Consider the following 13,506-nt stretch of genomic DNA (forward strand, 5'->3'; position numbering starts at 1 on the left):
GATTACTTTGAGAAAATCACTCAAAGGCCTAAACCAAAGGTTCATTTTGACTAGACAATAAAATCCAGCAAGGCAATTTGACGTGGACTGGAGAGCAAAGAGTTTCTTTTTGAAAAGTCTAAAGCTAAAGCTTGTTTCAAGCTGCTTGCTCCATTATTTTTTGTTCAGTATTTTACACTCGCAAGAGCTGTCACCTTCTGCAGTTTTCTTTTTATGTTACTATTAATTTTGAACAGCCAACTCAATTAAACAAGTTGGCTTAGCCGTTTTTCCACTTAATTTGTACCAAATAACTCTTTTGCACTCCCAAAAAACACTGACGCGCTTGTGTTTCCACACGTGCACACAGTCACAGCCTTCATATGCGTGTGCGTTTCACCTTTTCTGGTTCCTGTCCGCTGTGTCGACACAATCCCAGCATTTATGAGATTACCAAAGCCCATTTGTGTTCCGGCGGGAGCCATCTTGGCTCGAAGGAGGCCTCAACTGGGAACCATCTGGGCTCTGCTCTAAGCAGCTTCCTCTCCACCTCCCCTTTCCTTTCTACGCTGAGACCAAACCTATTTAAATTTGAAAGGAGAGGAACTCAAATTCAGCATGAAACTTTAAAATCAAGCCTTCCCATTATGAATGGGTTCTTCATGCAAAGGAAGGAATGTTGGAACGGTTTTAGGGGATGCGTCTCGCGGGAAGCGGTAATCCTTACAGGGGATATTTTAACAGTAAATTCAGCTTTTGAATGCTTGGAGGGGAGAAAAAAGTACTCTGAAAGATGTAAAAATGTGACGTTCCTCACATACGTTTTCATTTCACAGCCTTGACTGAAAATTATGTAAAACTAAATTAGCAGAGACAGCTTTATAGTACAGGAGCAGATGGGAAATATCTATATATTTCATTCACTGGGAGACATTTTTAGAAAGCTTTTGGTTATGAGACAACTTAAAGGTCACGTTATGCTAAGCCGCATGATTGAATAAATAGTAATCATTCAAATCCAAATGTTACAATCAAGTTTAGTTGGATTGTATTTCATTTTTTATTAGCCTGATTAGTATTTCTGAAATTCCAATTTGAACATGTTTAGCTAAACAAGCCAGTGGACTGCAATAACTAAACCTTGATTAAATCCTCCTACTTAGGCAATCTTCTGAGCTGCATCCATGAACAAGACAAGGACCCTTTGTGGAACATTGATCAGCCAATTTCCACATCTTCTCTGCAAGCTTAAGTAGTCCAATACACTTCTCCTGATCTCTTATTCAGCCTTTGCTCTAAATGAACTCATCCTTTTTAATTTCACCTTTTGGCGTGAGTATTAGCCTCCTCCCTTCTCACTGTTCAGTTAAATACCAGTTTCGCTTTATTTGATGAGCCTTTCAAGGTCAGTGGTCCTGGTGCTCATAAATCTGACATTTTTTACTTTCACCCAGGATCTCACATTTGTTCACTTTCCTGACTTCTTCATGTATTTAGTCGGACAGTTTTTGTATTATTTGTTTTTTTTATATTATGGCCACACAGAAATGCTTTTTTTCAGAGGTTGTGTATTTGACAAGGTAGTGTTGGTTTTGGCCTTTTGTAAATGCGAAGTCAATTCATGTATTTTTACTGGTGTTCAGAGGATGTGCTGACGTTCTTCAGGAAGCCTGTTTGCTATTAATAGCGCTCCGTTCCTGCGTTAACACCGTCCCTGTAGGTGTTGACTTGAGCCATGCAGTCATCTTGTAATCATCAGTATGCTGTTGTCAGTGGCTGGCTAATTTTCCTTCCATAAGGTTAGCGGTATGTGGTAAATGAAGTTTCCTGCCTGAGTGTTCTGGGAAACAAAGCAGACTAATTTGTTCTGGTATTAGTCGAGAAGACGTTGTCAGCATTGCCCATGACTCTCGTTTGTTTTATTTGTTTGTACTTTTTCATTTTTACTGAACTTGTAGACGTATTTTCTCACTTGCCTTGCTATTTAGATTCCCTACAACACTTATCACTAAGGCACTAGAATCTCAGAAAAATTACATTTTCGTTATCCAGATTTTTTTTAAACATCTGGTTCAGAGTGGGTTTTTTTTTCTTTTTCTCTCTGATCTGAAATTGGCATGCATGTGGTTTTGGCCTTTTTTCACTTTTTGCCCACTTTTCCATTTCACATTGTAATGTGTGAAGGCCAAACAGTTTCTTTTAGCATAGTTATGCAAGTGGCTTTGCACTTTAAGACCAGAATAAAATGAAGATGGTTGTAAATTGCAAAAGGAAGAGGGATGGGCAGTGAAATAAAGCAGATGATGCGGAGGCAGACAGGATTTTGGTGAGCTTGCATGTTTTATTCAGGACCTGAGAGGTTAGGGAGGGTTGCTCCTTGCGCTTGTCTTGTATAATGATTTTATTTTTGATTAAATCAAAATAAATCTCTGGACACACGGGATAAAATCCAATTATTAAAGGAAAATGTTAAAAATCCTTATCCAGTTCAGGTTTAATTTATCAAGGCGTTATGGATTTTGATGTGCAGATGATCCCATGTAGTCCAGACTTCTTAAAACTAGTCCTTTTTTTTATATAGCACCAATGGAAATCTTGAAGCAGATGCTAACTTTAGCCTTGTTAGAGGCCCTAAAAAGTCGGCTCCGCCAGTAGGCTGTGAATCTGTGCTTAATAATAAAACATATAACGCACGCTGCAATAAAAGCTTTTTTTAACTGTAGATGAGAACAAGACAGAGCCGTTTCCAAACCTAATTCCCTTCAGATTTCCCTTGTGACTGCGGGGCTAAGCAGTTCAAGTCTTAATTACTTGACTTCTCCCTATCTTGAAAGCACACCTGTCCTCTGACTTTATCGCTGACTTTCGTTTTAAAAAAAAAAAAAAAACTATCCTTGATCATCCATCACTTCTAAAACAAACTGTTATGGATAGATAATTAGTCTGAATAGACAGAATTTGGTAATAGTCTATCAAGAGCGACTTTGCGAGACCCGTTCTACTTTGTCAGCAGTGTAAGGTCCTTTGTTGTCCTCATTTGTTTACTTAAAGGAGTCGGGGCTCGGGCTGTTACTAATTGAATATGATTTACGTTGTTGGGGGAGGAGAAAAAAAAAAGTAGCCTGGTGATGTTTAGAGACTTAATTAAGTTTGAAGTGCATGTGGAGCACTCATTTAAAAACCCTAACAGCCTGGCCTGTTTGCGGAGGTTCTTCGGTTCCCGTTGTTGGCGTGAATAGACGCGCTATTGAAAGCAGAAAGAGCTTAATTAAGAATGTCAAGGACTGCAGTGAATCTGAAGACAAGAGGGCATTGCTGTGTTTTGTGTTTGAAGAAAGAAAAGAGAAGCCCGTCTCCAGTCAGAGCACTCACTGGGATATCTGGAGCCGAGCAGTTGAAATGGGATCGGTCTGTTTGATACTTCATCATTAGAAAGCCCCCAGGTCTCCATTGATGAAAAACTGCCTATCTTTCAGAATCTCAGAGCATTTTATTTGCTACTCCCAGTACGTAACAACAAAATGAGAATGTTTGTCTTATTTTCTTCTTCTTCTTCTTCTTGTTTCCTAGGTTGAAGTTGAAGTGGAGAGCATGGACAAAGCGGGCAACTTCATTGGCTGGCTGCACATTGAAGGCGTGAATCTGTCTGTGGCGCTGGTAGAGAACGCTCTGTCCAAGGTCCACTTCACAGCAGAACGCAGCGCCTACTACAAAGCGCTGGTTTCAGCCGAGGAGGCGTGCAGACAAAAGAAAGAGAAGGTAGGCCTCATTATCAGCGGAACTGAAACTACTGTACATACAGTCGGAGAGGTTTGTCCGAGAACTGGACCTCCAAGTCAAAAAGCGGGCCTCATGAAGCTGTCGTGACGTGAACATCCTTCACTGTAATGCCACTGTAAATTTCATTCAGGCAGAGCACAGATAGCATCTCGGTTAGTTTCGTTTTGGTGCACTGAAGGCTCAGGACATGAGCCTTCATAGCCAGTAGTGCCATTTCTCCCGGCGCTCTTATTGAAACCCACAGTTTCAATAAGCTGCTGGAACCAGCACCTTCAAGAATAAAATCAGTATTTATTTAGCTTCCTGTCAAGTTTGAGATGTGGTGTCCTAGGCATGTCTGCAAGTTTGTCAGCCCAAGGTTTTATATCTCGCACAATTTAAGATGTCAGCCCTCCTGAAACATCAATGTATGTTTGGAATCCAGTGACGGAAGTAAAAGTGGAGATGTTTGAGAATATTAAAATTAAAATTAATTACTTCAATTTATTTAAGTAATTCATTGATTTATTTGTCTGGAAAGTTCACTTTAATATTTTTGCTTGTGACATTTTTTTAAATCTTAATTGCTCTGCTTTCCGTTGAACTATCACCTTACTTACATTGTCAGTTGTGGCTGCAGGTAGACAAAATGTGAAAATGTTCTCTGTGAATGAACACCGCACTGTAAATTGGTCGACAATGCATTAACACGCATTCAGAAGCCGTCGTATGTCGAGCATCACTGTTGGGAAGTTCCTCCATGCAGGCTTTGCAAATGGGCACATTTGCTGTTATCATTGAAGCTGTCTATCCTCAATGGGAGTTGTGTGATGGATGGTGGCCCCCCTCACTCTGATCCTGATCTCGCCTTGCATTTTCATTATGGCTCCACGAGTCACCTCTGGCAGATGCACAAAGTGCCCAGCCAGCTGTCAACGTTGTCCTCCTTCTCTCTATCTCTGTAACTTATTTCTTTCACTTGCTCCGTCTTTCTCTCTCTCCCACTCTCTACTTATTTGGGTCCTTGAGGACACACAAATGCCTCCTCATCCCATATAAATGTGATGTATCGCCGGAGCTAGGAGGAGGTTGTTCTCTCTGCCTCCAAAGAATTTATCATGTTCGTAGTTGCCGTGTTCCTACAGTGTTGTTTGCTTTCGGCTCTCTTCTTTTTGTTGCAATTACTCTCCATCTGTGCCCCCCCCCCATCCCCCCTTCCCCCTTCCTCCTCTACATCTCCTCCCCCAAAAACACTGGCAGCAGGAGATGAATATCTGGAGAGTGGTCTGCAGGTGAACCTTTGCTTTTTCTTAAAAAAAAAAAAAAAAAAAAAAGTCTTGCTACCCATGTGAACACCCAGTCCCTGCCATGTTAAATCTGACCACACATTCCCTGACACCTCTAGGAATTTCACTCCAGGTTTCCAGGTCCTGTTCCGCCGCGCTGAGACAGACTGACTTGGAACACAAGGTTTTCATTCGAACTGACCTGAGGGAAGGCGGCAGAATGGGGGCCTGCATTGACCAGACAGATGGTGATTATGGTTGATGTTAGTGTGCCAGAGGCATCAGCGGACAGATCAGCTACTGCCCGATTTGCTTCGTTGCGAATAGTTTCGTGTTTGTACAGTACAGCGCCCCTCTGTTGCATTCTGCACACTACGCAACTCCAAGGCAGATGAGGTGGGACTTGGAGCTCTAATTAACCCTTGGAGACCACCTTGAGAAAAGCTGAGAGCCCGGCAGTTTATTTCAGTCTTTCTCTTTTGAAGTAGTGGCTGGCTGGTCCGTGTCTGTGTGTAGGCTGTGGTAAGGTAGGGCACACTGCATCCTTTCCCGTCTCTCTTCCTCTTTTCTCATCGCCTTCTCTTTATTGTCCCTGCGGCTGTAGATGTGGAAGACATCAGTCGTTGCTGTGTCAGGCATCTCTACAAGAAAACAAGGTTGTCCTAATAAACCGAGGATGCGCCAGAGCTTGTGCGCGCTTGCGCACACACACACACACACACACACACACAAAAACACAAACACACGCGTTTATTAAGGAAAAGTTTGCGTTGGTGGACCAGCTGGGACTCAGGTCAACAAAGGGGGAAGAGAAGCTTGCTGCTGTAGCATCCTAAACCAAAACTGCTTAGCTGGAGTGTCTTAAGTGAATATGAGATTTTGCTAAAATGAGACCAATGGGACAAAGTGATTATGTTCTAATTGAAGAATTCCAAAGGGTTGGAAGATGAGCCTTTTCCAGAGCTCAGCAGGTTTTAATCTTGCCCATCAGCTCCTCTTGGAACAATATTTGGAACAGCGCTCACAGCAAATTAAACTCTCCCTACATGTACGAGACATGACTTGTACATCTGGGTGCCTTTCCGAATCTCTTTGCTCTTCAATTATTTTTTTTTTCATAGTTGATATGCATACAGTGGCAGTCAGAAGTATAAGTGCATTGGGCATGAATACAATATTACTTTTGGGCTTTAAATTATGAATTTCAACTCTTCCTTTTTCAGAATTGATAGAAACGTTGAATTTGAGGTCGAGATTCCCTAATCAACACCGATTCAGACATCCATTTATAGTCTATTAAAAAATATATATATATATATATATATATATATATATATATATATATATATATATATATGCTTGCTTAGAAATTTTTGCATACATGTACTTTACATTTTCAGAACAAATTGACTCTTTTTATGACTCCCAACAAGATTCTTGTGTAATTCTGGTTGGATGAGTTGATTTTAATCAAATTTATTTGTGTAGTACATTTCAGCAACAAGACAGTTCATTATGCAGTCAGCAATTACGAAAACGAGCAATAAACATTACATTTTGTCAAATACCATCATCAAATTCACATCAAATACGCTGATCATTGTCCCATTTATTACCAATCAATGGCAACCCTAAACAGGTGGGTGTTTAGCTTTGATTACACTGTGTTTCAGCTGTCTAGCTTATTCCACATGTTTTCATTCCATATGTTTATTCCACATTTGTGGAGAATAGAATCTGAATCCTGCTTCTCCTTTTAAAATGGTTGGTTTCCAGCACAGACTGCCAAATTCTCTTTACTACAAATCAGCAACAAGAGGTTTCAAATTTGGACCCAATTGGTGTTCAAATTGGCTAACATTATGCTTCTGGGATGGACTTTCCGAAGTTTTTTCCTCATCTAGAAAAATTTGAAATATATGGGCCTTATTTAAATACTTTTTCTGTGTCAAGAGAACAACCATTTTGAACAATATAGTGATATAAGGCTGAATGGGAAAGCATTTCCAGGCTGTAAAAAAACAAACAGTGAATTTGTCTTTTTAATATGAAGTGTCTTATAGCTGCTGTTCGTGTGTTTCCCGTTTCCTCTTGCTGCAGGCGATAGAAATAAATTTGACAAAAAAGCAACAGCATCTTGGCTCTGTGGATTGGGAGCAGAGGCTTTGACTGCAGAGATGTTGGCTGCAGCTTTGATTCGAGTTTTCTGACTGAGCAGGTGTGGGAGTTGGTTTGTCAATTTATCGGTTATGCCTCGGGGACGATCTCATTTAAAAAAAAAAAAATGAAATGCTCAGAAATTAAGAAGTGGGGTCATGAAAAAGAAATCAATCTACAATCCCAGAAGTGCTCTATGCTTTGGAAATTTAAGCTTTGTTTTCCTCAATCCTCTTGTGCTGAAAGCTTTTTGTATATTTTCTATACAAGTATAAAGGTATTCACCCCGTTTAGTGTTTTACACTTTTATTGTCTTCGGAAACAAATCAATAGCAACTAAATTTTGCTTTTTTGACTATAATTTACCCCCACAAAAAACCAAAAAAAACAACAACAAACATTTAATGCCAAATTGGAAACTATTTCTATAAAACTGGTTGTAAATATTTGACACAAAATAATTGCATACATTTTCACCCTCTTTTTGAAGTGACTGACCTAATTCAACAGAGGTCCAGTCAATTGCTAGTACTAGTCTCACCATGAGTTCAATGGAGATCACCTGAGTGCAGTGAATATGTCCCCTACTGATTGTAGTGTAAAACCTGGAAGTCTGAAAGGCCCATTCATTTGGTTGGGATGGATACAAAATATCTCTACAGCCCTGAACATTCCCTGGAGTTCAGGAGAATCAAGAAATGGAAGAAACATGGCAGATTTGTAAATTTGCCTAGATCAGCTGATCCTATAGTGACCTAGTTTCTGTCAATTTCCTGTGGCAACCATTTTGTGCCTCATCCAGAAATGAATGACCAATTTGAACTCAATATCACCCAAATAGGGCTTTCTTGATATATTTTTTTTCAATGTAATTAGCCAACCTTGAAGGAGATTAACAGACTCTGATGGGTCTCAATGTGGTTGAACGGACGGTGGGGGTGGAGCGGGGGAGAGGGAGAAGAAAAGAGCCCAAAAGACTATGTGACAACTCTTGTTAAGATATTTCATGTCACAGGACTCTTCTTCTTTGATCGTCGCCCGCCCCTTTTCTCTCTCAGCCCAGCTCAGCCCTCTTCATACACCACTGTCTGACTTTAATCTCTTGAACGTTCTCGCCTCCTTACGCTCACTCTCATCACGTTCCCCTTTCTTCCGTCCTCCTTCGGCTGATCATTGAACCGCCGTCATGCTCCCCTTTGCTTCATTTGCTTTGACAGTTTTTTGGATCGTACTGGACGGCGAGGACTGCATAAAACTGACCGAGTCAGGCACCTGCATCAGTTGTGCTTCTGTTTCGGAGAAGGGTGGAGGAAAAAACTCTCTGGAAGAGGGGGGGGGGGAGTCTAAATCCGGGATCTGCTGCTGCCATTCCTTATGCTTCACCAGTCAATCAGCAGTACTTGTCAGAAGTACTTGAAGCAGCATCTTTCTGACTTTGAACTGTTTGACGTGTCCTTGGCAGACCCTGATTGAAGTATATAATCTTGTTTCAGCGTTCTTTTTTCCCTCCTGAAAAGTTAGACGTCCAGCTGACTCGACTGGCTGTCCCCTCATTCTAGGGCCGACGCTCTGGTACATAAACACATGACTAAGGGCAACTGCTTTGGTTCTAGAGCAACTCGCTACATTTGAACATTGCGCTGGCTGACTTACTATGTAAAAACCTTCAGTATATCAGTACATTCCAGGTAATTGTGTTCATTTCACCATGGATACATGGAAGTGTCGCTGTAAACCAATGTTTTATGGTTTTAAAACTGCAAGTCCTTTAAATGAGATGGCAGACTTGAAGTGGGAGTGACCTGTGTTTCTTCAGCCGTGTGTAAAGTATTGTTCCTGACCAATTTACCCAACGTTTAAGGCACCATTGGCATAGATTACAACCAAACATATGATAGTAATGATTAAAAAAAGCATTGTCATGCTGCAATTGAAAAGAAGAGTCATACTTTATATTTTAAAGCAACTGATAGTAGATTTAAAAAAAAAAAGCAGAGTAAAACTCCTAGGAGCATTGTATGTCTTTTCTGCTTACTTTCAGTTCTGTAATGGTCTACAGAAAATGAAATACCAGCAGTGTTCTTTATTTTCTGTGAATTGTAGTGCTTTTTTTTTTACTGTGCTCACTGTATTCTTCAACCCTGAAGCGATCTATTCTTTCTGTTTTGCAGTCGTTTATATTTCCCTTTTCCATCTCTTTCCCTCTTCTTGAATAAGCTGTGATAGTCCTCAACACTATCATTAAAAAAAAGAAACTTTTGCAGCGAAATAATGTAGTACATTTGGCTCATTTTGAAGCTGCTTCCCAAAAATTGTTTTTCAGATATTTATTTCACTGATCATATCATCACTATTTAAATGGTCTCTGGCTGTTCTCATTCTGAAAACAAAATTACCCAGCATGAAATTGTTTTTTTTGTTTTTTTTTGTTTCATAATAATTGTAGGGTTTGTAAAGGAGTCTTAATAGAACATTAAAGCAAATGAGTTACTCTTTGTTGCCACTTTTGTTTTCATCTTCTGTCAGTTGATGGATGTGGAATACCTCAGCTATTTATTGAAAGACTGTGAAGTTCTAATGTAATAATTATAGATGTTTCAGTATTTTCTAAGCTCTTCTGACTCCCCACTCAATCATCCAAAAAACTCGAGTTAAATTTTGATTTAAAAAAAAAAAAAAGCAAAGCATTTTGATAAAATGCTGATTGAAGGTAAGTGTTGTGAAAACAACCAGTAGATTCTGAGACTTTTCTGTCAGACTTGAGTTATGCATTTAAGTAAAAAAAAAAAAAATGTGATTGAGAATATTTAAATACCCACTCGCACAATAAGGCACCTAGGCAACCTTTAACTACTAGATTAAAAAACTTTGCTTTGTCATGCTACAGATGGACATCCAGGATAATCATTGTGTCAGAGGTCATTTTGCATCAGTTTTTAGCCTTTTGAAGAACACTGGACGAAGCTTTGCCAGAGCTGAGCTAACTGCATCTTATCTCACCTTTGAGCACTTTATCGACGCTCTTCTTTGTCACATCCACAGCATCATGTTGTCCAGTCCAGAAGCAGTCACAAGTCATTGAAACTTCAAGGTCTCTGCTTCTCTGCGCAGTAATTCTTTGACTCAATCACTTTGAGGGGGTGTGAGTAGCCGTGAACAGGTGTGGAGAGTCCGATGACTCATGGTGCAGCAGTCCTCATCCTGCAGTGCTCAAATTATCTTTTGTTCTTACCTTTTTTTTTGCTCCTTTACATTTATATTCAGCATTGGAAATGCTTTAAATTACTACTTAACTATATGCCCTCCAAAGTTTGGCTAAATTTGTTCCCACTTGATGCTGCTGTCAACTGATCTCTGCATTTATAAAATTTGATGTTAGGAAATAGCAATAATAAAACAATGTGACCCCCCCCCCCCCCAAGTCTAAAAAGTAGGTCAATAAATCCTCTGAAAACAGTGTTCAGTAAAGAGCCTAAGCCCAGATTTATTGCTATGAATTAAGATGGTAAGAAGCAGCCAGATGGTCTTTAATAAATGCACCTAAACTAATATGTTGTCACGTCCACAGAAACAGACATTTTAGCGGCTTGCAGGTGTGGGATGATTCAGTTTGACCTAAAACCAACACGAGGAGGAAAAACATCCAGAATATTCTCTGAAAAGGCTGATTTGCTACCTGTCACTTTGGAAAGACTGAGGTTACTCCCAAACACCTCGGATTAAATTTTTCACAACAGGCTCCGATGCTTTCTGAAGTCGATCTTTGGCAGGGCCGTTCCCCCCAGTTTTGAACTCTGCATTCTTGAGAAAAATGATCAAGCTCAGGCAGACTTCCGAGACTCAGGAAGCAGCAGTGAGCATTTTAAAGATTGACAGATGGAGGGGGGAGAGAGGCCCTTCTCTTGGAGGAAAAAAAAAGAAAGAAAAACAACTCGTCAATGCAGTTTGTCTATAAAATTGCATCTAAACAACAAAACTTCTGTACTAATCCATAACAGATGATGATGGAAATTATGAAAAGCACTGTTTAGAGAAAATCCAACACCAAGCAACACAAATAACTGATGCAGTCTAGCAAGCAAAGTGATTGACAATGCTAATGTTTGGGTTTATGCAGCCACTAAACCTTAACCACTTTTAGGCATTTACTCGTATCCACCCAGAGCCTAATGTGAGGGAATCTGTCCAAGTGTTTGGCTCCATGCAGCGGAATCATTTTCCAAAAGGGGTCGGGGGAGAATAATTGCTTAACTGGTAGACCATAACATTATTAGATGCTTGAAGCCCTTAAGATATTATTGCATAAAATCATAGATATAATTATGAACGAACTATGACATTTATAATAGCAGGTCAAACGTCAGCTAGGCTTTAAATTAAAGGGAAACTTTCAAAACTGTCATGTCTTGAGATATTTCTCAACATGATTTTATGTTCCAGAGAAATGTATGCTTTTTAAATGTATTTAAAATACATGTAAATGTATTTATACACCAATCTGCATCAGTGTATAAATATTTGTGCGAATGGGTGAATCTGGCTCTAATGTAAAGCGCTTTGAGTGGTGAAAATGACTGGAAAAGCTCAAAACAAGTTCAGTCCATTTGCCATTTACTATCCTAAGGATGTAGGTAATGCGTGGTTTTTCCTATGGCTTGAAAGCTGAGGCCAGAGAGAAGAGGCTTGGGCTAAACGCTGGTGTCTAGCCTTTTAGATCAGTGGCTCAAGTCTCATGTGCCGTGCTGCAAATCATCAACACATTCAGTGAGAGAACACATTGCTTTACAGCCAGAGTGTCAGTAGGCACTCAAGATGGAGGCAGCATAGTTTGTGTTGGCAAGTGTGAAAGGACGGGGGATCACAGCAAGGGGACATTATTGCCCGCAGGGTGGCCTCGATGGGAGAGGTGACCCATGCGGGACATTATGTCGCTGGAAAAGATGGCAAGTACTGGGCGCTATTATGTGCAACTAATTCTCCGGCTCCTCGCACAATGCATGATTCCGCCTCCGAGTGCTCGGATTGTTTGCGATTTACTATGACATGAGGATTCGTCTGCTTTGAGCGCGTCTTTACTCCTGCTGTCATCTTTCTTCTCGGCGTTGTATGCCCAAAACTGAACCAACCACACAAAAGCAAAGAGCTGACAGAGGCTTTTTCATATGGCCGACAGATTACATAATTTGATTCTCAGTGTGCTGTGTGCACATCCCTGCTCACCCTAACTTGGTTGCAGATGGAAGGAAGCGCCACACATGCACACACCATACTCTCACTGTCTCTTTTCTGCTTACTCAAACATGCTTTAAGCCTGCGCAGACTTTGCACACCACACACACACTTCCGCACAGACACTCACTCTCCGAGGACACCCCCCCCCCCACTTTAGTCGGCAAGCTGGACCCTTAGTGCCCGGAGGCAGAGAGATGGAATGACGGAGAAAGAGATCAGTGGACCCGCTGATGTGTGTGTGCTGTTTACACCCCAACTCCCAGTTCTCTCCTGGTCTTCATCTTTCTATCCAACCACCCCCCCAATTCTGAGCTGCAAATTCAGCAGTCTGTCACCTGTACTCACAGACCTGCAAAATCACACACAAATACTCTTTCCATCTTTATGTGCTTCATTCACCATCTGACTGACTGTGCAACCATGCATATTGCAGTCACCTGCAAAGTCAAGGGCACAAACCTGCTTTATTTAGTTTTTTTTTTCATAGGCAAGAAACTAAGACCTCCTTAATGACGTCTGAGCAGTCTCACCTTCTGCTTGCTGAATTATACATTTACATGAGTTGCAGGATTACATGCTGACGTTTTAAATGTCATCTGAAAGATGCATCAAGGCACAAGGACATCAGTCCAGTCCTGAGGAACAAGCACACACTCAGAAGTAGGCCTCTTAGTTTAGTCATCTGTGCATATGTGATGTCCCTGCCTGGTCAGTTTTCTTCCTACTCTTTTCCATCTAGTTGATTTATTTCTGTGCATCACACTTTATTGTTTTGTATTTGGTTGTATGTTTCTATCTCGTTTTGTTTTTTTGTTGTTTACATGTATTAATGTCTGCCCTCTAATCCCAAGACAGCCACGAAACACACGCGTGCTATGAAATGGCTCTGTGGGATTAATACATTTTGAATATCAGCTTCTAGTTTGGCTCCTCATAATAACAACAATTTTATTGATAAAAAAAACAATTATTTTCCAATATGAATCAAGATGGAACGTGCATCCACATCTGGAACAGACACCAAAAGTCACTAGTGCCAGGTTCTCAAGTGAAGCGATTGCTGGTTGGTTGGATGGATGGATAGGTGTTTGAT

General features: G+C 40.5%; 1 protein-coding gene across 1 annotated transcript in view; it reads left to right on the plus strand.

The window, feature by feature from the left end:
- snd1 (staphylococcal nuclease and tudor domain containing 1) overlaps positions 1-13,506 on the plus strand; it is a 167,479-nt gene that overhangs the window by 101,953 nt on the left and 52,020 nt on the right. Inside the window, exon 17 of the mRNA XM_014982396.2 lies at positions 3,550-3,738. Coding sequence (XP_014837882.2) covers positions 3,550-3,738 — 189 coding nt within the window. The remainder of the gene's footprint in view (positions 1-3,549; positions 3,739-13,506) is intronic.

Source organism: Poecilia mexicana, unplaced genomic scaffold (assembly GCF_051168715.1).
Source record: "Poecilia mexicana isolate PSO_F unplaced genomic scaffold, ASM5116871v1 scaffold_23, whole genome shotgun sequence".
NCBI classification, from domain to species: domain Eukaryota; kingdom Metazoa; phylum Chordata; class Actinopteri; order Cyprinodontiformes; family Poeciliidae; genus Poecilia; species Poecilia mexicana.